Below are 26,766 nucleotides of genomic sequence, written 5' to 3' on the forward strand. Positions count from 1 at the left end.
AATTAAACCAACCTCACTACCTTCTGTCACCACCAGAGGGAGAACAGAAGGAGAACTCTCAACTGGTGGAGCAGAAAATGAGTTCACAACAGAATACCTTATCCCTTTCGGTTTGTGAAATCACTAGAGGGGCAGTCTGGTGAGGGTCCTCCCCCTGCTCTAAGTACAGATGTGCATCCAGAAAACTTATAGCCATCATATCTGGTCTTGAGAACCTAGCAGAGTATTGGCAGGACCATCATTCATCTTATATTGAAATTAGCTTTGTAATGACATCAAACACTAGCTGCCTATTCCATTCTGTACAGGAGAACTCCATTTCTCTGGTTCTGTCGGCGCTGGAACCGTGAAAATTTTGGGCCAGAATGCTGGTTCTGCGCCCTACGCAGATATGCAATTTTCATACCTGTGCCACATATGGTTTTTGAGATCTGGCCTCTTTAATATTTCCCATACTTGTCCGGGCACATGTTTGAGGAGATCAAAAGAAATCCTTTCCTGGCTAATTAACCATCCTAGCAGTGAGGAGCAGAGGGGGGGAGGAGGGAGAATCCTCACTGGGATCTCAGATTACACAGGGCTGCATCGTGAAACACTGGTTGTGTGAGCCATGGGTGAAGAAAGGGGGTCACAGCTGTGTGACAGGCAGGGTCTCATCTGTAGTTTAGAGAATGGAAGATTTTGGAATGTTCCAGAGAAGTCATATCTTACTTATCATTACACCTCCCACTTTTAGAGTGCGCTTAGGGAGGCAGTACCTGCCGGTATGCAGCCAGACGCACCTCCGCAGGTTCACCCCGGCGGAACAACCCATCGGCATTTCCATGATCGTGACTAGTGTTGAGCGATACCTTCCAATATCGGGAAATATCGGATCGGAATGGATCGGACCGATACCCCAAAAATATCGGGTATCGCTAATTCCGATACCGGAAACCCATGCAAGTCAATGGGGCACAAATATCTGAATGAAAATAAACCCTTTCTTTCCTTGCGCATCCAGTTCGGGAGGGGGGAAGAGTGTGGGCGGTGCGTGGGCAGAGACTATGCGTGTGTGTGTGCGGGCGGGGTCTGTACGGACCTCTTGGGGGGCTGTGCGGGCCTGCCGGGGGTCTGTGCGGGCTTCCGGGGGTCTGTGCGGGCCTGCAGGGGATCTGTGCGGGCTAGCCAGGGGTCTGTGCAGGCTGTCGGGGGGTCTGTGCGGGCCTGCTGGGGGTCTGTGCGCGCTGCAGGGGATGTGTGCGGGCCTGCCAGGGGTCTGTGCGGGCCTGCCGGGGGTCTGTGCTGGCTGCCTGGGGTCTGTGTGGGCCTGCTGGGGGTCTGTGCGGGCTGCTGGGGGTCTGTGAGGGCCTGCCGGGGGTTGTTTGTGTGTGCAGGCATCGTCCAATGGGACTACAAGTCCCATCGGGCTATGCCTTCTACAATGACAGTGAGTGACACATTAGCCAATGATGGGAAAGTAGTAGTCCCATCATCCAGCTGATGTGTTGAATGTAAAAAAAAAAAAAAAATACTTCATACATACTACATACATACTACATATATAATCAAAAGCAACATAAGCCAGCTCACCACACTTCCACCGCAGACCTCGGAACTCCGTCTGGACTGACGTGAGACAAGTAGGAGAGAGCAATTAGTTCCAGCTGCGTGTAAAATTCTTTCTTTATTTCTTCAATAAAAATACATAAATCTTCATAATGTGTGCCCCAACATGGACAACGGCAACGCGTTTCGATCTAAAAGATCTTTGTCAAAGCCATAAAGACACATAGGTCATGTCTACTTTATATAATACATGTAGTCCAATGGCATTCAAAGAATACAATCATGTGACAATCTATAAAACTACAAATCACAAATTTAAATATAAAAATTAAAACATATTGTGAAAAGACAATATTTCACTCTTTAACAGTAATGAAGCATTAGGTCATTTCTTTTATTCAGACCTTGCGGAGATCGAGTATTAAGGTGATAAATCCAAAAAGCCTCTCTTGTTAAGAGACGTCGCTTGGAGTCTCCACCACGGAAAGGAATTTTAACCTGTTCTATTCCCTGCACTCTGAAGCCAGAGATATTGCGGGCATGATGTGTAATGAAGTGCTGGGATACAGCTGACAAATTGCGATTTAAATTATTCATGTTGTAAATGTCAGATAAATGTTCCCTAATGCGCACCTTCATTTTTCTAGAGGTGCAACCTATATATGACAATTTACATATTGTGCAATCTATTTTATATATTATATTGGTAGAATTGCAATTTATGTATTGTTTTATATTGTAATACACTGTCTCCCCAGCATTAGAAAAATTCTTAGTGACATTTGCATATCTACATGTCTTGCAATTAGTTGTTCCGCACCTAAAAAAACCATTATATGTCAACCATGTTTTATCTGATTTTTTATTATTACTATTGTCAGAGAATAAATTTGGCGATAGTTTATCACCCAGTGTGGGAGCTCTCCTCGATACTATATTTATACCCGGCGCCAAAATTTCTGCTAATTTGGTGTCCTCATATAGAATAGGTAAATATTTGTTTATAATTTTTTTAATATGAGAAAATTGTCGACTAAACTGAAAACAAATATACGGTTTTTTACCTATACTAGACTCATTCATGTTTCTGCTAGTAGAAATCATATCAGTTCGATTTTTACTTTCTATTATCTTTCGTGCTCGATTTAAGGACCAGTTCGGATACATACGATTTTTTAGTTTTTTACTCATATGTGCCAATTCACCATTTAAATTGCTTTCTTCACTACAATTGCGTTTAACCCTCGTATATTCCCCCACCGGTATTGCTTTGAGAGTATGCTTGTCATGTCCACTAGTCGCATGAAGGATAGTGTTCCCACTATAGGGTTTATGATGCGTTTTGGTAGAAATTATTTGGCCTTCAATACCTGCCAAATCCAAATCCAAAAAAGATATATGATCCAAATTGGATTCATATGTAAATTAAATGTTATACTCATTAGAATTCAGATACTGAATAAACTGTGGTATGGCAGATACATCTCCATCCCAAATTATAAGGGTATCATCGATATATCTACCATACCATATCATTTGACTATAGAAAGGATTAGAACTGGAAAAAATAAATTCATATTCCCAATAAGACATAACCAAATTAGCCAGTGATGGTGAAAATTTGGCTCCCATCGCCACTCCTTTTAACTGTAAATGATAACGCTGATTGAATGAGAAAAAATTGTGTGACATTAGAAATATGACTACTTGCAAGACATAATTAATCAAATCTGAAGAATAGTTACTAAATTTTTCCAAATGAAATTGTAGCGCCCTCATCGCTAATGTGTGAGGAATGCATGTATATAATGATACTACGTCACAGCTCAACCAAGAATATGAGGACAACCAAATTTTATCAGAAAAGATTTGTAAAATCTGCTTAGAGTCCCTAATATAACCAGGCATCCTTTGTACAAGGGGTTGCAATAATGTATCCACCCATTGTGATAAACGCTCGTGAGCTGAGCCAATGCCCGAAACAATTGGACGCATCGGAGGAATGCCAGCATATTTGTGTATCTTGGGTACTCCATAAATAATTGGGAGCACCGGTTTATCAACTTGTAGGAAATCTGCTTGTTTTTTGGTAATGACTCCCATTTCTAGACCCTCTGCTATAATTTTATTAGTTTTCTCACTGAATTTCTGAAGAGGATTGTAATGCAATTCTTTATATGTTTGTTGATCTGATAACATCTCTTTCATTTTATCACAATAATCTTTGGAATCTAAGACCACCACCACCCCACCTTTGTCTGACATCTTTATGACTACATCTGTCATTAATTTGAGTTCTCTCACGGCTACTGATTGTTTCATAGATAGATTTTTATATTTATCAAATTTATTATTATCCTGGTTGAATAAAGCCTGCAATTCTTTTTCCACTATATCCTGAAAACGATTCATACATTCAGATCTTGTCTGGATCGGATAAAAATAAGGATTTTTTGTAAAAAAATTTAATGACTGATTTGTATAATCCACATCCCCATCTTTTTCCGTGTCCAAATCTTGTAAAGATACTAGAGAAACCTGCTCCTAAAAATTCATGTGCAGGAATTCATTTGTCACTTGCTGGGTAGAATGATTAAAATCTTCTTCCTCAGACATGTTTGTTGATGGATCATTCATAAAGTGTTTTTTAACAGTCAAGTTACGCATAAATTTGCTCACATCTAATATAGTTGTAAAAAGGTCAAAGTCCTGATCTGGAGCAAATATTTACCTATTCTATATGAGGACACCAAATTAGCAGAAATTTTGGCGCCGGGTATAAATATAGTATCGAGGAGAGCTCCCACACTGGGTGATAAACTATCGCCAAATTTATTCTCTGACAATAGTAATAATAAAAAATCAGATAAAACATGGTTGACATATAATGGTTTTTTTAGGTGCGGAACAACTAATTGCAAGACATGTAGATATGCAAATGTCACTAAGAATTTTTCTAATGCTGGGGAGACAGTGTATTACAATATAAAACAATACATAAATTGCAATTCTACCAATATAATATATAAAATAGATTGCACAATATGTAAATTGTCATATATAGGTTGCACCTCTAGAAAAATGAAGGTGCGCATTAGGGAACATTTATCTGACATTTACAACATGAATAATTTAAATCGCAATTTGTCAGCTGTATCCCAGCACTTCATTACACATCATGCCCGCAATATCTCTGGCTTCAGAGTGCAGGGAATAGAACAGGTTAAAATTCCTTTCCGTGGTGGAGACTCCAAGCGACGTCTCTTAACAAGAGAGGCTTTTTGGATTTATCACCTTAATACTCGATCTCCGCAAGGTCTGAATAAAAGAAATGACCTAATGCTTCATTACTGTTAAAGAGTGAAATATTGTCTTTTCACAATATGTTTTAATTTTTATATTTAAATTTGTGATTTGTAGTTTTATAGATTGTCACATGATTGTATTCTTTGAATGCCATTGGACTACATGTATTATATAAAGTAGACATGACCTATGTGTCTTTATGGCTTTGACAAAGATCTTTTAGATCGAAACGCGTTGCCGTTGTCCATGTTGGGGCACACATTATGAAGATTTATGTATTTTTATTGAAGAAATAAAGAAAGAATTTTACACGCAGCTGGAACTAATTGCTCTCTCATACTACATATATACAACATTCATACAAGATTCATACATACTACATACTTCATATATACTGCATTCATACAACATACATACATACTACATACATACTACATATATACTACATTCATACAACATACATACTACATACAGTCATATGTAAAAGTTTGGGCACCCCTATTAATGATAACCTTTTTTCTTTATAACAATTTTGGTTTTTGCAACAGCTATTTCAGTTTCATATATCTAATAACTGATGGACTCAGTTATATTTCTGGATTCAAATGAGGTTTATTGTACTAACAGAAAATGTGCAATCTGCATTTAAACAAAATTTGACCGGTGCAAAAGTATGGGCACCCTTATCATTTTCTTGATTTGAACACTCCTAACTACTTTTTACTGACTTCCAGAAGCACTAAATTGGTTTTGTAACCTCATGGAGCTTTGAACTTCATAGCCAGGTGTATCAAATCATGAGAAAAGGTATTTAAGGTGGCCACTTGCAAGTAGTTCTCCTATTTGACTCTCCTATGAAGAGTGGCATCATGGGCTCCTCAAAACAACTCTCAAATGATCTGAAAACAAAGATTATTCAACATAGTTTTCCAGGGGAAGGATACAAAAAGTTGTTTCAGAGATTTAACCTGTCAGTTTCCACTGTGAGGAACATAGTTAGGAAATGGAAGAACACAGGTACAGTTCTTGTTAAGCCCAGAAGTGGCAGGCCAAGAAAAATATCAGAAAGGCAGAGAAGAAGAATGGTGAGAACAGTCAAGGACAATCCACAGACCACCTCCAAAGACCTGCAGCATCATCTTGCTGCAGATGGTGTCACTGTGCATCGGTCAACAATACAGCGCACTTTGCACAAGGAGAAGCTGTATGGGAGAGCGATGCGAAAGAAGCCGTTTCTGCAAGCACGCCACAAACAGAGTCGCCTGAGGTATGCAAAAGCACATTTGGACAAGCCAGTTACATTTTGGAAGAAGGTCCTGTGGACTGATGAAACAAAGATTGAGTTGTTTGGTCATACAAAAAGGCGTTATGCATGGAGGCTAAAAAACACAGCATTCCAAGAAAAACACTTGCTACCCACAGTAAAATTTGGTGGAGGTTCCATCATGCTTTGGGGCTGTGTGGCCAATGCCGGCACCAGGAATCTTGTTAAAGTTGAGGGTCGCATGGATTCAACTCAGTATCAGCAGATTCTTGACAATAATGTGCAAGAATCAGTGACAAAGTTGAAGTTACGCAGGGGATGGATATTTCAGCAAGACAATGATCCAAAACACTGCTCCAAATCTACTCAGGCATTCATGCAGAGGAACAACTACAATGTTCTGGAATGGCCATCCCAGTCCCCAGACCTGAATATCATTGAACATCTGTGGGATGATTTGAAGCGGGCTGTACATGCTCGGAGACCATCAAACTTAACTGGAATTGTTTTGTAAACAGGAATGGTCACAAATACCTTCATCCAGGATCCAGGAACTCATTAATAGCTACAGGAAGTGACTAGAGGCTGTTATTTTTGCAAAAGGAGGATCTACGAAATATTAATGTCACTTTTATGTTGAGGTGCCCATACTTTTGCACCGGTCAAATTTTATTAAAATGCAGATTGCCCATTTTCTGTTATTACAATAAACCTCATTTGAATCCAGAAATATAACTGAGTCCATCAGTTATTATATATATGAAACTAAAATAGCTGTTGCAAAAACCAAAATTGTTATAAAGAAAAAAGGTTAACATTAATAGGTGTGCCCAAACTTTTACATATGACTGTACATACAGTTGTGGCCAAAAGTATTGACACCCCTGTAATTCTGTCAGATAATACTCAGTTTCTTCCTGAAAATGATTGCAAACACAAATTCTCTGGTATTATTATCTTCATTTAATTTGTCTTAAATGAAAAAACACAAAAAGAATTGTCTTAAAGCCAAATTGGATATAATTCCACACCAAACATAAAAAAGAGGGTGGACAAAAGTATTGGCACTGTTCGAAAAATCATGTGATGCTTCTCTAATTTGTGTAATTAACAGCACCTGTAACTTACCTGTGGCACCTAACAGGTGTTGGCAATAACTAAATCACACTTGCAGCCAGTTGACATGGATTAAAGTTAACTCAACCTCTGTCCTGTGTCCTTGTGTGTATCACATTGAGCATGGAGAAAAGAAAGAAGACCAAAGAACTGTCTGAGGACTTGAGAAAGCAAATTGTGAGGAAGCATGAGCAATCTCAAGGCTGCAAGTCCATCTCCAAAGTCCTGAATGTTCCTATGTCTACCATGCGCAGTGTCATCAAGAAGTTTAAAGCCCATGGCACTGTAGCTAACCTCCCTAGATGTGGACGGAAAAAAAAATTGACAAGAGATTTCAACGCAAGATTGTGCGGATGTTGAATAAAGAACCTCGACTAACATCCAAACAAGTTCAAGCTGCCTTGCAGTCCGAGGGTACAACAGTGTCAACCCGTACTATCCGTCGGCGTCTGAATGAAAAGGGATTGTATGGTAGGAGACCCAGGAAGACCCCATTTCTTCCCCCGAGACATAAAAAAGCCATGCTGGAGTTTGCCAAAACTTACCTGAAAAAGCCTAAAACGTTTTGGAAGAATGTTCTCTGGTCAGATGAGACAAAAGTAGAGCTTTTTGGGCAAAGGCATCAACATAGAGTTTACAGGAGAAAAAAAGAGGCATTCAAAGAAAACAACACGGTCCCTACAGTCAAACATGGCAGAGGTTCCCTGATGTTTTGGGGTTACTTTGCTGCCTCTGGCACTGGACTGCATGGCATTATGAAGTCTGAAGACTACCAACAAATTTTGCAGCATAATGTAGGGCCCAGTGTGAGAAAGCTGGGTCTCCCTCAGAGGTCATGGGTCTTCCAGCAGGACAATGACCCAAAACACACTTCAAAAAGCACTAGAAAATGGTTTGAGAGAAAGCACTGGAGACTTCTCAGGTGGCCAGCAATGAGTCCAGACCTGAATCCCATAGAACACCTGTGGAGAGATCTAAAAATGGCAGTTTGGAGAAGGCACCCTTCAAATATCAGGGACCTGGAGCAGTTTGCCAAAGAAGAATTGTCTAAAATTCCAGCAGAGCATTGTAAGAAACTCATTGATGGTTGCTGGAAGCGGTTGGTTATTTTGGCTAAAGGTTGCGCAACCAAGTATTAGGCTGGGGGTGCCAATACTTTTGTCTGGCCCATTTTTGGAGTTTTGTGTGAAATGATCAATGTTTTGCTTTTTGCTTCATTCTTTTTTGTGTTTTTTCATTTAAGACAAATTAAATGAAGATAATAATACCAAAGAATTTGTGTTTGCAATCATTTTAAGGAAGAAACTGAGACAGAATTGCAGGGGTGTCAATACTTTTGGCCACCACTGTACATATATACTACATTACTACATTCATACAACATACATACATACGTACTACATACATACTTCATATATACTACATTCATACAACACACATGCATACTACATACATACTACATATATACTACATTCATACAACATACATACTACATATATACTACATTCATTCAACATACATACTACATACTACATACATACTACATATATACTACATTCATACAACATACATACTACATACATACTACATATATACTACATTCATACATACTACATACATACATACTACATACTACATGCATACTACATATATACTACATTCATGCAACATACATAATACATAATACATACATACTACATATATACTACATTCATACAACATAAATACTACATACTGCATACATACTTCATATATACTACATTCATACAACATACATACATACTACATACATACTACTTATTTACTACATTCATGCAACTTACATACATACTACATACAGTGGGGCAAAAAAGTATTTAGTCAGTCAGCAATAGTGCAAGTTCCACCACTTAAAAAGATGAGAGGCGTCTGTAATTTACATCATAGGTAGACCTCAACTATGGGAGACAAACTGAGAAAAAAAAATCCAGAAAATCACATTGTCTGCTTTTTTTCATTTTATTTGCATATTATGGTGGAAAATAAGTATTTGGTCAGAAACAAGCAATCAAGATTTCTGGCTCTCATAGACCTGTAACTTCTTCTTTAAGAGTCTCCTCTTTCCTCCACTCATTACCTGTAGTAATGGCACCTGTTTAAACTTGTTATCAGTATAAAAAGACACCTGTGCACACCCTCAAACAGTCTGACTCCAAACTCCACTATGGTGAAGACCAAAGAGCTGTCAAAGGACACCAGAAACAAAATTGTAGCCCTGCACCAGGCTGGGAAGACTGAATCTGCAATAGCCAACCAGCTTGGAGTGAAGAAATCAACTGTGGGAGCAATAATTAGAAAATGGAAGACATACAAGACCACTGATAATCTCCCTCGATCTGGTGCTCCACGCAAAATCCCACCCCGTGGGGTTAGAATGATCACAAGAACGGTGAGCAAAAATCCCAGAACCACGCGGGGGGACCTAGTGAATGAACTGCAGAGAGCTGGGACCAATGTAACAAGGCCTACCATAAGTAACACACTACGCCACCATGGACTCAGATCCTGCAGTGCCAGACGTGTCCCACTGCTTAAGCCTGTACATGTCCGGGCCCGTCTGAAGTTTGCTAGAGAGCATTTGGATGATCCAGAGGAGTTTTGGGAGAATGTCCTATGGTCTGATGAAACCAAACTGGAACTGTTTGGTAGAAACACAACTTGTCGTGTTTGGAGGAAAAAGAATACTGAGTTGCATCCATCAAACACCATACCTACTGTAAAGCATGGTGGTGGAAACATCATGCTTTGGGGCTGTTTCTCTGCAAAGGGGCCAGGACGACTGATCCGGGTACATGAAAGAATGAATGGGGCCATGTATCGTGAGATTTTGAGTGCAAACCTCCTTCCATCAGCAAGGGCATTGAATATGAAACGTGGCTGGGTCTTTCAACATGACAATGATCCAAAGCACACCACCAGGGCAACGAAGGAGTGGCTTCGTAAGAAGCATTTCAAGGTCCTGGAGTGGCCTAGCCAGTCTCCAGATCTCAACCCTATAGAAAACCTTTGGAGGGAGTTGAAAGTCCGTGTTGCCAAGCGAAAAGCCAAAAACATCACTGCTCTAGAGGAGATCTGCATGGAGGAATGGGCCAACATACCAACAACAGTGTGTGGCAACCTTGTGAAGACTTACAGAAAACATTTGACCTCTGTCATTGCCAACAAAGGATATATCACAAAGTATTGAGATGAAATTTGGTTTCTGACCAAATACTTATTTTCCACCATAATATGCAAATAAAATGAAAAAAAAACAGACAATGTGATTTTCTGGATTTTTTTTTCTCAGTTTGTCTCCCATAGTTGAGGTCTACCTGTGATGTAAATTACAGACGCCTCTCATCTTTTTAAGTGGTGGAACTTGCACTACTGCTGACTGACTAAATACTTTTTTGCCCCACTGTACATACTACATATATACTACATTCATACAACATACATACATACATACATACTACATACATACTACATATATACTACATTCATACAACATACATACATACATGCATAATACATACTACATACATACTACATATATACTATATACATACATACATACTACATACATACTACCTATATACTACATTCATACAACATACATACATACTGCATACATACTTCATATATACTACATTCATACAACATACATACATACTACATATATACTACATTCATACAACATACATCCATACATACTACATATATACTACCTTTATACTACATTCATACAACATACATCTATACATGCTACATACATACTACATATATACTACATTCATACAACATACATACATACATAGTACATACTACATACATACAACCTACATACAACATGCTACAGACATACAACATACATACTACTTACATACTACATAGACTGCATACTACATACAATACATTCATACATTCATACAATACATACATATAGACATACAGTACATATAACATAGAGTACATACTCTCCATCACTTGTCACTTTGATCCCCGAAGCCAGTGTCATCTGTAAGAAATATTAAAATAACACACAACCAATATACTCCCTGTTCCGCAGAAATCCACGAGTGTCCCACGACGATCTCCCATGGAGAACAGCAGCATCAGCTGATGCGACCGCTCTCTAGGGGCTCCAGGAATACAATGATGGGAGGTAGGTATCCTTCCGCACTGTATTCCTCTGCCACTGTAAAAAAAATAGTCCCTAGTCTCACTTTTGGCATTGCTGTGTGAGAAAGTTCCCACGCAGCTTTTGCCATAAAGTGAGACCAGTGAACTATAGTAACCTCTCAGTGATGCACTGCAGGAGATCGTCGTGGGACACTCGTGGATTTCTGCGGATCAAGGAGTATGTATGAAGTATGTATCTTGTATGTATGTAGCATGTTGTATGTATGTAGTAAGTATGTAGTATGTATGTATTTTGTATCAATGTAGTATGTATGTAGTATGTTGTATGAATGTAGCATCTATGTAGTATGTAGTATGTATGTATGTTGTATGAATGTAGTATGTATGTATTATGTAGTATGTATGTAGTATGTATGTAGTATATATGTAGTATGAATGTAGTATATATGTAGTATGTATGTAGTATGTAGTGTGTATGTATGTATGTTGCATGAATGTATCTATTATGTAGTATTATGTAGTATATATGTATGCTGTATGAATGTAGTATGTATGCAGTATGTATGTTGCATGAATGTAGTATATATGAAGTATGTATGAAGAATGAATGTATGAATGTATGTATGTTGCATGAATGTTGTATGTATGTAGTATGCATGTTTTTTTTTTACATTCAACACAGCCGGATGATGGGACTACTACTGTCCCATCATTGGCTAATGTGTCAATCACTGTCATTGTAGCAGGCAGCGCCCGATGGGACTTGTAGTCCCATCGGACGATGCCTGCACACACACACAACCCCCGGCAGGCCCGCACAGACCCCCGGCAGGCCCACACAGACACCGGCAGGCCCACACAGACCCCCGGCAGACCCGCACAGACCCCCGGCAGGCCCGCACAGACCCCCGGCAGGCCCGTACAGACCCCCGGCAGGCCCGCACAGACCAGGCATCATGATGACATCATTTCAGCAGCCAATCACAGCCATGCCATTAGTTAACATGGCTAACACAACTGGCTCATCGCATTATGGGAACTTCCGATACCGGTATTCGATATTGTAAAAATATCGGAATTCGGTATCCTAACTCCGATACAGCGAATATCGGCCGATACCCGATATTTGCAGTATCGGAATGCTCAACACTAATCGCGACCATTCTTGTGTTGTACAATAAAGTCGTACTGCTGAAGGGCAAGGCTCCAGCGTAGCAACCTTCCATTGGTTCCGGAGACTGTGTGCAGCCAGCTCAGAGGGTTGTGGTCGGTTACCACCATGAAGGTGCACCCATACAGGTAGGGCTGCAAATGTTGCAGTGCCCAGACGATGGCCAGGCACTCCTTCTCGATGGTGGAATATGCCACTTCCCTCGGCAAACGTTTCTGGCTCAGGTACAACACGGGATGCTCCTGGTTCCCTGAGTCGACTTGGCTGAGCACAGCACAGAGGTCAAATTCGCTGGCGTCGGTCTGTACCTGGAACGGGCGACTGCTGTCGACTGCATTCAACACTGGGGAGTTGCACAGGGCTGTTTTCAAAGCTCGGAAGGCCGCCTCACAGCCATCGGTCCAGTTGACTGTTTGGTGCAGACTCCGCTTGGTGAGGTCCGTCAGGGATTTTGCAAGGGCACTATAGTCCTGTACGAGCCACCTATAGTAGCCTGCAGTGCCCAAGAAGGACATCACCTGTTTCTTGGTCCTGGGGGTGGGCCAGGACACGATTGCATCCACTTTCCCCTGCTCCGGACTCATGGAACCACCGCCTACCCGATGCTCCAGGTAGTGGACCTTGCTCATTCCCATCTGGCACTTTCCCAGCTTGATTTTCAGGCCTGTCTGGTGAAAACGCTTGAGCACCTCCTGGAGATGCTGAAGGTGTTCCTCCCAGGAGGAACTGAAGATGGCAATGTCATCCAGGTACGCCACTGCGTACTCACCCAGTCCTTGGAGCAGGTGGTTGACCATCCACTGGAAAGTGGCAGGGGCATTTTTCATGCCGAAGGGCATGACCGTGGAGTCGTACAGTCCAAAGGGGGTGATAAAGACGGATTTCTCCTGCGCCTCAGGGCTCAGAGGAATCCGCCAGTACCCTGACTCAAATCCATGATGGTTATATATTTTGCGTTCACCAACCGCTCAAGCAGCTCCTCGATGCACGGCATCGGATGTGCATCAGAGGTTGTGATGGCATTGAGCCCCCTGTAGTCCACGCAAAACCGGGTGCTCCAATCCTTTTTAGGCACGAGAACAACAGGTGAGGCCCACACGCTCTTTGACCGTTGAATCACCCCCAGCTGTAACATCTCATTGATCTCTTGGTGCATGACCTGTTGCACCCCCTCAGATATCCGATAAGGTAGTGGGGCATGATTCCTGGTGTCCACATCGTGAACTTCTAACTCCATCCTCCCAGGTCGGTTGGAGAACACGGCCCAGAAGGGTACCAGGGTGCCCAACAACTGCGACCGCTAAGGTACGGTTAACAAATCACTTATCTCCATGTCCTCGATGGACTCACCAGCCTTGGCTTGGGCCAGCATGTCAAAGAGAGGATCGTCCTCCCTATCCATGGGCAGGTTGCAGACAGGTAGGACGCAGGCTTCCCATTTGTGATGAGTCTTCATCATGTTGACGTGGAAGGCCTTGTGCCTACCCCGTGCATGGTCAAGCCTGACCACGTAGGTGACCGGTTGAGCTGTTGGTGGACGACGTATGGGCCTTCCCAGGCTGCCTGAAGCTTATCTGTTGGTACGGGGACCAGCACCCACACCTTTTGACCCACCTGATAGGTTCGCCCCTGGGCATTCTGGTCGTGCCAGTGCTTCTGGTCAGCCTGAGCCTGCACCATGTTGTCATGTACCAACTGCGTCAAGGTCTCAATCTTGTCACGGAAGCACATGACATAGTCCACGATGGACACTTCAGAGTGGTTTGGCTCATCTTCCCAGGATTCTCTTATCAACCCAAGGGGTCCCCGGTCTCGCCTGCCATACAGGAGCTCGAAGGGGGAGAACCCCGTCGAGGCCTGCGGAACTTCTCTGTAAGCGAACAGAAGGTGTGGGAGGTACCGCTCCCAGTCGCGTCCGTGGGTCTCAACCAGCATGCGGCGCATCTGTTTGAGGGTACCGTTGAAGCATTCACAAACCATTGGTCTGTGGGTGATACGCACTCGATACCAGGTGCCTCACAGAGAGCCTCCATTAGGCGAGACATAAATTGGGTCCCTTGATCGGTAAGCATTTCCCTGGGAAATCCTACCCTTGAATAGATGGTCACCAGTGCATTCGCCACCTTATCCACCCTGGTTGAGGACAGAGCTACTGCCTATGGGTACCGGGTAGCGTAGTCTACCACGATGAAGATGTATTGCTTTTCAGAGCTGCTGAGGACGGCCAGCGGGGCCTCAATGTCCACCTCGATTCTCTGGAAAGGCTCCTCTATCACTGGCAAAGGGATCAGGCCCCACCTTACGCACTGTTCGACAGGTGGTACAGGAGTGGCAGTAGTTTGTTACATCTGTCCCCATCTTGGGCCAATAGAAGTGTTGAGACAGCCATGCCTTAGTTTTGCTGACCCCCAAGTGTCCAGCCAGTGGAATCTCATGGGCAATCCGCAACAACTCAGTTCTGAACTGATAGAGGACAACCAGCTGTCTTTCCCTCAACCACTCCTTTTGGGATTCTCCGGGTACTGTCTCCCGGTACAACTTTCCTCGTTCCCAAAACACCCTCTCCTTATCAGTCCCGGAGGTGGGCATCTCGGCGAGATGTCTCAATTTCTCCAGGATCGCATCTGAGGCATACAGAAGTGACGTCAGGGTTCCTTCCTCACTGGGCCCCTCTGGAACCTGTTCTGGGTTCACCTCTGGTTCAGTCTCTCCTGTAGCGGGAGAGGGTCCAGAAGGCAGGGCGCTATCTGCGATCCGGGCACTATGACTGTGTGTGACAGGGGCTATGTATGCTGTCTCCCTTGGGATTTCTACAGACCCACCACCCGGTGCTGCTATGGGCTCTACCTCCCCATCCATCCCCAACACTTCAGGAGCAGTGCTACTTATTGGCCAGTTACCTTCCTCGGTGGCACTGGTCAGTTGCATGGCATCACCTTCCTCACGGTTCCAATGCACCTCCCCATTTCCTTGAGTACCGACTCCTGCTCCTGTTAGGGTCTCCTCAGCCGTTTCACTCCGCATTGCGACGGGGCTGAGCATTTCGGTACCTGTGGACACATCTACCGTTTCAGAGGAATGGTTAACAGGTTCAGTCGGCACAGATACATCACCATCAGCATCATTGCTGGGAAAAGAATGGTTATTACTCGATAAAGCATTGTCAGGTGACACATTTAGTTTCCCATCATCATAATCATCATTTTTAGCATTACCCTTATGATCAGATTGGGGAGGGGTGTCAGGGACATAGTAGTCAACCATCCTCCCCATATCTGTCCCCAATAAAACATCAGTGGGCAGGTTTTCAGACACCCCCACTTCCCTCACCCCGCTCCCAGCACCCCAATAACGAAAAACCCAGGCCACTGGCAAGGGACAGCACGTGCCCCCTATCCCAGTGACAGTCAGGGTTTTCCCCTCAATAAACTCTTCAGGGGCCGCCAGTCCAGGATGGATGAGGGTTCGTTCAGCCCCGGTGTCCTTGAGGCCTGTAGCAAGATGGGCCACCACCCGGACATGCTGCACGTTGTCATCAATCCTCCCAACCACACCTCACACTAAAAGAACAGAGGCGTTGGGCCCAGAGGCCTTGGCTGGGGGTTCTTCTGCCTTTACGGACAGTTGGCACTGATATGACCAGTCCGATTGCAGATGAAACACTTGCGAGTGTATGAAGTAGGCCTGGTGTTGGCAACAGGGACAGGGAATCCGGAAGGACGGCTGGCAGGGGAACTGGGGTTAGTTGCAGGCTTACCAGTGACTGGCCTCCATGTCTCTGGCTTCCGGTTGGCCTCATAGTTGTCGGCAATCTGCGCAGCTTTGTCCCCATTCGTTGGTTCTCTGTCCAGGATGAACTGTTGGACCTCAGCTGGGCAAAGATGCAATAACTGGTCTTTGATCAGCAGGTCTTTCAGCAGGTCAAAGGTATCAACTGACAGTCCATGGACCCACTGGTCAAAGTGGGTCCTGAGTCCTTGTACCACATCGCTATAACTTTCGTGTGGGCCACGTTGGAGGTTCCGGAACTTCTTTCGGTATACCTCAGGTATCAGCCGGTATTTGGCGAACAGGGCCTGCTTGATGACATCATAGTCGTCATCTTCTTCTTGCGGGAGATAAACAAACGCCTCCAGGGCTCTACCTTTTAGCCCTGGGGTCAAGTACCTTGCCCATTGTCCCCTAGGCAGCTGGTACTGTCTGCAGGCTTTCTCAAAAGCCCTCCGAAAAATGTCCAGGTCCTCATCCTTCTCCATCATGTGAAAATGCTCTGGACGGGGCTTCGGACTCTGAACGCTGTTGGGCTCACTGCTTTCGGCTCTGGAGGGTATTTCCCTCAGCTGGGCCAGCTGCAGTTCATGGGCTCTCTGAGCTTGGCGCTCAGCTCTCTTGAGCTTCCTGGATCAGCTGTAGGCGTCTGTCTGTATCGTCAGCGGAGATCTGTTGCAGGGCCATTTGCATATAGGGGTCCATGACTTCCTGGCTGCCGGTCATGCCGGCCTGCACTAGCTGGACTTCTGCGGCTGCACCATCAGCACTGGTGCTGCCTTCTGTATCCGCTGGGCCCAGGCTCGCCTCCCATCGCACCAGCTCAGTGATCAACTGGTCTCTGGTTTTGTTGGCAGCATCAATCTGGTTTGCCATGCCCAGGGCCATCAGGGCGTCCTTCTTCAGCTGTTTATAATAGGCTGCTCTCCGCATAGCCATGGTTGCCAAATAAAAGATAGGAAAGAAAAACAAAGATGGGGGAGTGGATGCTCACAAGTACACACAATTGCCTCAGGACTAGTAATCACTGAGTCTGTTCTCCAAAACCTATGATGCAGGATCCCCGCAGGAATCATGCAGGTTTTTAGTGAGAGGAATGATTGCTCAAACCAGATCACTTAATGCTCTATGATCATCCCACCGCTGCCACCAATATGTCACGATCCCGCCGCTGACACCGGTATGTCACGGATGGAGGGACGCTACTCACTGCCGACACACGGCTTTCACTCGTCCCGCAAAAGATAAGACCTCACATTACTCAGTGGGTCAAAATATGGAAAAAATATAGCTCTGAAAATGTGGTGATGCAAAAACTATTTTTACAACAAAAAGCGTCTTTTAGCATGCGACAGCTGACAAAAATAAAAACCAGCTATAAATAGTAAATCAAATCCCCCTTTATCACCCCCTTCATTAAGGAAAAATAATAAAATAAAAAAAATGTATTTATTTCCATTTTCCCATTAGGGTTAGAGTTAGGGTTAGGGCTAGGGCTAGGGTTAGAGTTAGGGCTAGGGTTAGGGTTAGGGCTAGGGTTAGAGCAAGGGTTAGGGCTGAGATTAGGGTTAGGGGTGTGTTGGGGTTAGAGTTGGAGTTAGAATTGGGGGGTTTCCACTGTTTAGGCACATCAGGTGCTCACCAAACGCAACATGGCGTCTGATCGCAATTCCAGCCAATTCTGCGTTGAAAAAGTCAAACAGTGCTCCTTCCCTTCCAAGCTCTGCCATGCATCCAAACAGTGGTTTACCCCCACATATGGGGTATCAGCCTACTCAGGACAAACTGTGCAACAAATTTTGGGGTGCAATTTCTCCTGTTACCCTTGGGAAAATCAAAAATTGGGGGCAAAAATATCATTTTTGTGGAAAAAAATATGTTTTTATTTTCATGCCCGGGCGTTATAACCTTCTGTGAAGCACTTGGGGGTTCAGAGTTCTCACCACACATCTAAATAAGTTCCTTGGGGTGTCTCGTTTCCAAAATGGGGTCACTTGTGGGGGGTTTCCATAGATTAGGCACATCAGAGGCTCTCAAAAGGTAACATGACACCCTCAGACCATTCCATCAAAGTCTGCGTTCCAAAACGTCACTACTTCCCTTCCGAGCCCCGACGTGTGCCCATACAGTAGTTTTTTCCCACATATGGGATATCAGTGTACTCAGGACAAATTTGACAACAACTTTTGTGGTCCAATTTCTCCTCTTACCCTTGGGAAAATTAAAAAATTAGGGACTAAAAGATCATGTTTGTGGAAAAAATATGATTTTTTATTTTTACGCCCGGGCGTTATAAACTTCTGTGAAGCACTTGGGGATTCAAAGAGCTCACCACACATCTAGATAAGTTCCTTCGGGGGTCTAGTTTCCAAAACGTTGTCATTTGTGAGGGGTTTCCTCTGTTTTGGCATATCAGGGGCTTTCCAAACACGACATGCCGCCGATCTTAATTCCAGCCAAAAAAGTCAAATGGCGCTGCTTCCCCTCCGAGCTGTGTCATGCGCCCAAATAGTGGTTTACCTCCACATGTGGAGTATCAGCGTACTCAGGAGAAATTGCACAGTAATTTTTGGGGTCCTGTTATCCTTTGAAAAATAAAAATTAGGGGTGAAAAGATCATTTTTGTGGAAAAAATATGATTTTTTTAATTGTACGGCTGTACGCTATAAACTTCTGTGAAGCACTTGGGGGTTCAAAGTGCTCACCACATATCTAGATAAGTTCCTTGGGGGGTATAGTTTCCAAAATGGGGTCACTTGTGGGGGGTTTCCACTGTTCAGGCACATCAGGAGCTCTCCAAACGTGACATGGCGTCTGATCTGAATTCCAGCCACTTTTGCAGTGAAAAAGTCAAATGGTGCGCCATCCCTTCTGAGCTCTGCCATGCACCGAAACATTGGTCCCCCCCACATGTCAGGTATCAGCATACTCAGGACAAATTGCACAATAACTTTTGCAGTCTAATTCCTCCTGTTACCCTTGGTAAAATAAAAAAATTTGACCTGAAGTAATTTTTTGTTGTGAAAAAAAGTTAAATGTTCAATTTTTTTTAAACATTTCAAAAATTCTTGTGAAGCACCTGAAGGGTTAATAAACTTCTTGAATGTGGTTTTGAGTACTTTCAGGGGTGCATATTTTAGAATGTCGTCACTTTTGGGTATTTTCTATCATATAGACCCATCAAAGTGACTTCAAATGTGATGTGGTCCCTAAAAATAAAATGGTGTTGTAAAAATGAGAAATCGCTGGTCAAATTGTAACCCTTATAACTTTCTAACAAAAAAATTTTGGTTCCCAAATTGTGCTGATGTAAAGTAAACATGTGGGAAATGTTACTCATTAAGTTTTTTGTGTGCAATATCTCTGTGATTTAAGAGCATAAAAATTCAAAGTTGGAAAATTGCGAAATTTTCAAAATTTTTGCCAAATTTCCGTTTTTTCACAAATAAACGCAAGTTATATGAATGAAATTGTACCAGTAACATGAAGTACGATATGTCATGATAAAACAATGTCAGAATCACATGGAAGCGTTCCAGAGTTATTACCTCATAAAGGGACAGTGGTCAGAATTGTAAAAATTGGCCTGGTCATGAACATGCAAACCACCCTTGCGGTAAAGGGGTTAATCTCATCAGTGCAAGTCTGGGCAAAAGATTGCAATTGAGCCATGGCTCATGGGAAATAATGTGACGGTCGGTATTAATGTCACGAAGTGACTGTCACGGTGTGACACGACCCAACGGATGGTCGATCAGCTAATGGCACAACACACAACTGGGATGGAATAAGGAGTAGGAAGCCCCAGCAAATAAGGAATGAGGGGCTTGTCCCTGCACTCCCCTAACACCCTATACAGGTCCTTTCCCCTGCCGCCATCATTATACTTTGTCCCTGGTTGTCCACTACAACTGCCCAGGATGGTGCACTGGCTGGCAAAGAGCACTATCCTCACCTCTGCAGATAATAAACACAGCGTGCAGTGGCAAACAACAAAGGGACAAGGTAACAAAAATACAACATTTAGCATTTTTCTGCTGTAAAGCACCGCACAGCAGACTAAAGGTACCAGATAAGAAAACTCAGCAGAAGCACTACTGCACCCAGAGATCTCCTTACTCCAGCTTGGTCACTGTACATTGCTGTACCAACAGTCAGCTGATGCATCATATGATCTTTTAAAGGATGGTGGGAGTGGTCACCATCCACATCAGCTGACCCAGCAGCAATGCAATTACACCAATTTGCCAGCGGGGAAAAACTGACATTAACCCCAGTCAGCCTGAAAGGAAAAAAAGTTTTAACTGAGTGGAACTAGAGCTGCCACATATCCAAAAATGGATCGTGGCATGTGCCTGATCATGCTGGTGGTGGTCAGGCTGGTAGTTTTGCTACCCCTGCTGATGCGGGCCTGGCAGGTGGTGCAAATGGCCTTTTTGGAATTATTGTCACAGTCTTTAAAAATCAATCAGACTTGGGAAACAGTTGTACTGACAACTTCTGTCGTGTTGGTGTTATAAGGAACTGTTGCCCGCCTTCTGTCTGTGGCCACCACATTGCTTCTTCCTGCTTGTTGGGGTTATATGCCTCCCTCCCCCTGTGTGCTGCTGTCCTCGATCTTCTTGTCCTCCTGCCAGGTTGGGTCAGTTACTATATCATCCACCACCTCGTCTTCCACTTCCGCACCCTGATCCTCCTCCTGACTTGCTGGCAATTGTGTCTCATCATCGTCCACCTCTTGTAACACTTTCCCACTGTCACCTTTATGTGACTGTGGCTGCTCAAATATTTGGGCATCATTATATGTGATCTCCTCTTGACCCACTTCAAGTGGATCGGGGCAGAGGCCTGAATCTATAAATGGAAAAGTGATCAGCTCTTCGGAGTGTCCAAGTTTGGATCAGTTGTCTCCGGGCACTCAGCATTGTGGGAGAAAGGAGGATAAGCTTGAAGGATATGTGTTCCAGACTCACAGCTACTCAGATTTGACCGTGTGGAAGACAGGGTGGTGGCGATGGCAAAGTGACTTGAAGCATTAACCGAAACCAACAACATTTTGACACTGCTCTGGGTTCAATAGTGTTTTGCTGCTGCAGTCCCCTAGTAATTGGCACAGGAAGGTCAGGCGAGAAGATGTGGGTGTTTGTTATGGCACAATTTCAGCTTACCCATGGACTCGGGTTCTGCATGCACCATCCCCATCATGTTCAGTTCCCCATCCATTGCCACACGCCTTGCCCATTTTAAATGGGGGACAATATTTTCCAAGCTCACTACAAATGGCTGAGTTTGGAGTGAACTTATATGTGACCCACGTGACAGACAAACCAAAGTTTAAAGTAGCTGGCCTGTAGGTAACTATTTTTTTCAGCAAACTGGTGTCAATAACTTTAGTAAGACACTGCAACAAAATTTAAATGTAGGCCAGAAATTGCAGAATTTTGAGAGCACTGAGATGTGATCAGCCTCACCACCTGCCTCACCACCTGTGCACTTGACCCCATCCCTTCCCACCTGCTCCCCAACCTCACTAACATGATCATTCCAGCCCTAACCCATCTCTTCAACCTATCCCTAACTTCTGGTACCTTCCCCTCTGCCTTCAAACATGCCACCATAACACCCATCCTCAAAAAATCAAACCTTGACCCAACTTCTATGCCCAGCTATCGGCCCATATCACTGCTCCCGTTTGCTTCCAAACTCCTTGAACAGCATGTCCATGCTCATCTTTCCTCCCACCTCTCATCCACCTCCCTCCTTGACATCCTGCAATCTTGCTTCTGCCCCCACCACTCCACTGAAGCTGCCCTGACCAAAATTACTCACAGCCAAAGCTATCAGACAGTTCGCCATCCTCCTCCTTCTTGACCTGTCCTCTGCCTTTCACACAGGCCTACTGCTACAGATTCTTTCTTCCTTTGGCATCAAAGACCTTGCCCTGTCCTGGATTTCCTCGTATCTTTCTGACCGCACATTCAGCGTTTCCCACTCCCACACTACCTACTCATCCCGTCCCCTCTCTGTTGGAGTCCCCCAAGGCTGGGGCCCCTACTTTTTTCCATCTATACTCTTGGCCTAGGACAACTCATAAAGTCCCATGGCTTCCAGTACCACCTGTATGCAGATGACACTCAGATCTACCTCTCTGGCCCAGATGTCACCTCTCTGCTGTCCAGAATTCTGGAGTGTCTATCAGCCATATCCTCCTTTTTCACCTCCCTCTTCCTAAAACTATATGTTGACAAAACTGAAATCATTATCTTTCCTCCATCTTACGTATCTTCCCTACCCGATATATCTATTATGGTAAACGGCATCACACTCTCTCCAGCACGTGAAATATGCTGCCTCGGAGTAACTCTCGACTTTGCCCTGTCCTTCAAACCACACATGCAATCTCTTGCCACCTTCTGTCACCTCCAACTCAAAAATATTTCCAGAATCTGTCCCTTCCTCAATCTACTAAAACTATTGTACATGCCCTCATCATCTCCCGCCTTGACTACTGAAACACTCTCCTCTGTGGCCTCCCTGCTAACTCTCTTGCACCACTCCAGTCTGTCCTCAATTCTGCTGCCCGACTAATCCCCCTCTCTCCTCGCTACTCCCCTGTCTCCACCCTCTGCAAATCCCTCCATTGGCTCCCAATTCCCCAACAAATCCAGTTCAAACTACTAACACTGACCTACAAAGTCATCCACAACCTTTCCCCTCCCTATATCTCTGAATTAATCTCCCAATATCTTCCCTCACATAATCTTCGATCCTCCAAGACCTCCTACTCTCATCCACATTCATTCGTTCCTCATAAATCCTTCAAATGGAACCTGAAAACCCATCTTTTCAGGAAAGCTTACAGCCTGCAATGACTATTCTGCCTCCTCACCACCGCCTGAGCTGCCGCCTCATCACCACCAGAGCTGCTGCACCCCCGACCTTCAGTCTCTTCCCCACTATCCCGTAGAATGTAAGTCCGCAAGGACAGGGTCCCCTCCCCTCTGTACCAGTCTGTTATTGTAAATTTGTTTACTGTTAATGATATCTATAAATTTGTATGTAACCCCCTTCTCATGTACAGCACCATGGAATTAATGGCGCTATATAAATAAATAATAATAATAATAATAATAATAATCCGTGTGATGAACAAACTCCTGTTTAAAATAACTGGCCTGTAGGTAATTATTTTTTTCAGCAAACTGGTGTCAATAACTTCACTAAGACACTGCAACAAAATTTAAATGTAGGCCAGAAATGACAGAATTTTGAGCGCACTGATATCCGTGTGATGGACAAACCCCTGCTTAAAATAGCTGGATTTTTAGCTCTGTAATATTAAAAGGATCTGGCTGTATTCTGCAGTGCCAACAAGCAAATGGAGCAGAAAAATGGTGTTCTCTGGATTGGTTTTTCAGCAAATAATCAGGATTAAGATCCATCGAAAAAATTATTCCTGGCCCCTGATACCTGGGGCTATGTCTACAAATATCTGCAATAGCAGCAGTAGCAGACAGAACTGGAATGGACCCTCTTGCTATATGCACTGCAGTCTATCACATACACAGCCTTCCTGCCTAGCACTGATATCTATGCAGCTTTATTAGTCCTCAGAAGGACTGCTAGTTGAGATGGATATGTGTATTATATATGATATACCCACACTAAGTACAAAGCAAGTAACTCTCTCCATAGCTCAGCAGCAACTCTCCCTACACTGCCAGATTCCAGAGCAGACTGTGACAAGCATGGCGGTGCCGGGTCTGCTATAGACTTGATGATACTGTGCGGCCAGCCAATCACTTTAATGCCACAACCAACATGGCTGCTGCATTACAGTGGGTGGCAGACAATCACTGCATGTTCATTGGCTCTGTAAAGAACGCCAAACATGCAGGGCGGGGACCTGAGCTCCCGCTGAGCAACCGCGGAAATACTCGGGGAGCTCCGAGCATCTCGAACAATGAGATGCTCGGGCAAACTCTGCGTAGTGGTGAGCATGCTCGCTCATCACTAGTCAGAACCTCTGCACCCAGTAAACTAAGTGATACATATTTGGGTTTAAGGTCTCTTTGCCTACATTATGCTGCTCTCAGATGAGGTAGAAAAAACTGATTGACAAATTCCCTTTAAATAAATAAAGCCTAAGGAGGGAGGTTTCCATTTAAATATAACTTATGCAAATGTTGAAACTTTCAGGGAATACAGGTGATCCCACTGCTGACCTCCGTACTTTATGATAAGAATCACTTTGTAAGAGCCGACGAGTTCTACCCAGAACACTTTCTGGATTCCAGTGGAAATTTTGTAAAGAATGAAGCGTTTATGCCTTTTTCAGCCGGTGAGTTATTTTTTACTGTGTTGGAGGAGAGATGAGAGCAAATAAGAACATTCCTCCATCATCACATTCACTAAATTAATGGAAATGTTTTTTAAATCTTCTCCCTATGAAGCTGTGTCCTGAGGGTACATTTATGATTTTTGTGGGTTATGCTTTGGGAAAATGTGAGAATCTGTATGTGGACAGTTTCTTCCTTTTGGGGAATCTGTGTGAGGAGAGGATGGTTGTGCCTCCATATTTAAATGTTGGGTTGACACTCACATTGGAATCGGCGACTTACAATTTTGTTTTAACAGCCTATTTTGAAATGATATAGTATATTTTGCTTTAGCCATGAAACAACATAAACTTTTTATGCTTTTCCACATATTTCACTGCTGTAGGTAAAAGAAGTTGCGCTGGAGAAAACTTGGCTAAAATGGAGCTGTTCATGTTCTTCACGAGACTGCTGCAAGTCTTCACGTTTAAGGCTCCTCCTGGGGCTGCACTAGACCTGACTCCTGTGGTTGGAGTAACAGCCAGTCCAATGCCCTATAAGATGTGTGCTATACCTCGGGTGTGAACACCTTGTCACCTACATTGAAAAACCTTGAAAGTGTTCTACTGTGAAAACAAGTTATCATCTATCCACAGATTAAGTGATAATTTATTAATTGGTGACTCCAGACACTGGGAACTCAATTCCTTAGCAGAACGGGGCACTGAAGCTAAAGTAACTGTTGTAATCAAGAAATAAGCAACATCATTGATAGAATTTTAAAGATATATTAAAAAAAAATTGTATTATTTTAAATGGAAATCCATTGCACTTATAGCCACCTGACGAGGATCATTCTACATCGCACCCAAACTACTGTATGAATCTTGAGAGGAACATTTCATGTCATTAAAAAACTATATAATGTCACCCTTATCCTTAATAAAGCCTGGGACTCTGGGCTAGAGGTTACAGGAGAGAATCGAGCCACTCTCCCAGTGTCTCACTAAGTGACTCAATACCAGATGAGAATTTATTAATTGGTGGGAACCACACCCAACAGCAGAACAGGGCACTTCTATCCTTGTTAGAATGGCTATGTAATGTGTATACACGACCACCTCTCCATGTACTCCCTATTGGGCTGACGAGAGCTGCTCTTGACCCCATAGAGGATGACTAGAGCAGTAGCCGGGACACCGACCTGATGCTTCATATTGTAATGGGGATAATACGACAAAACTGCCACATTCAAAAGATTCACTCATCTTTAGTGAGCATTATTTTATTTTTTTCTTATACCCTTCCCAACCCATTTAAGCCTGGTGTGATGGCCGCCAATTTGCTAGATTCATACAAATCAAATTGAGAGAAATTCATGGCAAATTCATCTCTACCATCCTCTACCTTTTTTAGTGTACAATACATTTCAGTAATGATTTTAGCTATCATTTTACATACTTGTATCTGAAGCTTGCGAACTATAATTTTTCTAACATACAAGATTCTTACTGCTGCGCAGACGCCTGTAGTTCACATTTTAACATTTTTCATGTGTGTTTTGTCTGGTTTTATATATTTACAGGACTGAAATTATTCACATTTTAACAATAAAGGTCATTTTTATGGGCAGTACTTTGATTATGAATTTTCAAATATGTTCTCGCTTTTTTGTTTAAATGTCTAAATAAAAATTGCTGCCAATTTGACTTTTACAAAATTCCACATTCGTCAAAATGCAGTTTTTTTGCAGTTCGCCTCTGTGAAGATTCAACAAAATGGCAGCTGCTGGCCACTGTTTTTCTAAACCATAAAGGGAAATGAAAAGGTTATAAAAATGTCACATCTTATGATCCGCCGCCGCTTGCATTGGAATCTTCAGGCCTCTCAGACTGTCCTGATCTTGGTGTCTGGGACGGCTCTGGACATGCAAACAGAAAGGTCACGCTGCACGTCATTATGTCATATGACACTATTTTCCTCCTGTGTGCATGTGCAGAGCCCTCCTGGGTGCAATAACAGCAGGAAGTTTGGCACAGTGTGAGAGGTCAAAAGGATCCAATGCAATTATTTGGGAATCAGAAGGCGTGGTGAGATCCAAACTAGAAGCA

At 43.4% G+C, this 26,766-nt stretch overlaps 1 protein-coding gene across 2 annotated transcripts in view; it reads left to right on the forward strand.

Moving 5' to 3' along the window:
* Positions 1-26,287, forward strand: part of LOC141098586 (cytochrome P450 2C5-like) — a 306,296-nt gene extending 280,009 nt beyond the window's left edge. For both annotated transcript variants that reach the window (XM_073586497.1, XM_073586496.1), the window contains exons 9-10: positions 24,537-24,678; positions 25,062-26,287. In XM_073586497.1, the coding sequence (XP_073442598.1) occupies positions 24,537-24,678; positions 25,062-25,240 (321 nt within the window). In that variant the 3' untranslated portion in view covers positions 25,241-26,287. The remainder of the gene's footprint in view (positions 1-24,536; positions 24,679-25,061) is intronic.
* Positions 26,288-26,766: the final 479 nt, after the last annotated feature.

The sequence above is a fragment of the Dendrobates tinctorius genome, unplaced genomic scaffold (genome assembly GCF_039654945.1).
Source record: "Dendrobates tinctorius isolate UK_male_01 unplaced genomic scaffold, ASM3965494v1 ptg000093l, whole genome shotgun sequence".
In the NCBI taxonomy this organism is placed as follows: domain Eukaryota; kingdom Metazoa; phylum Chordata; class Amphibia; order Anura; family Dendrobatidae; genus Dendrobates; species Dendrobates tinctorius.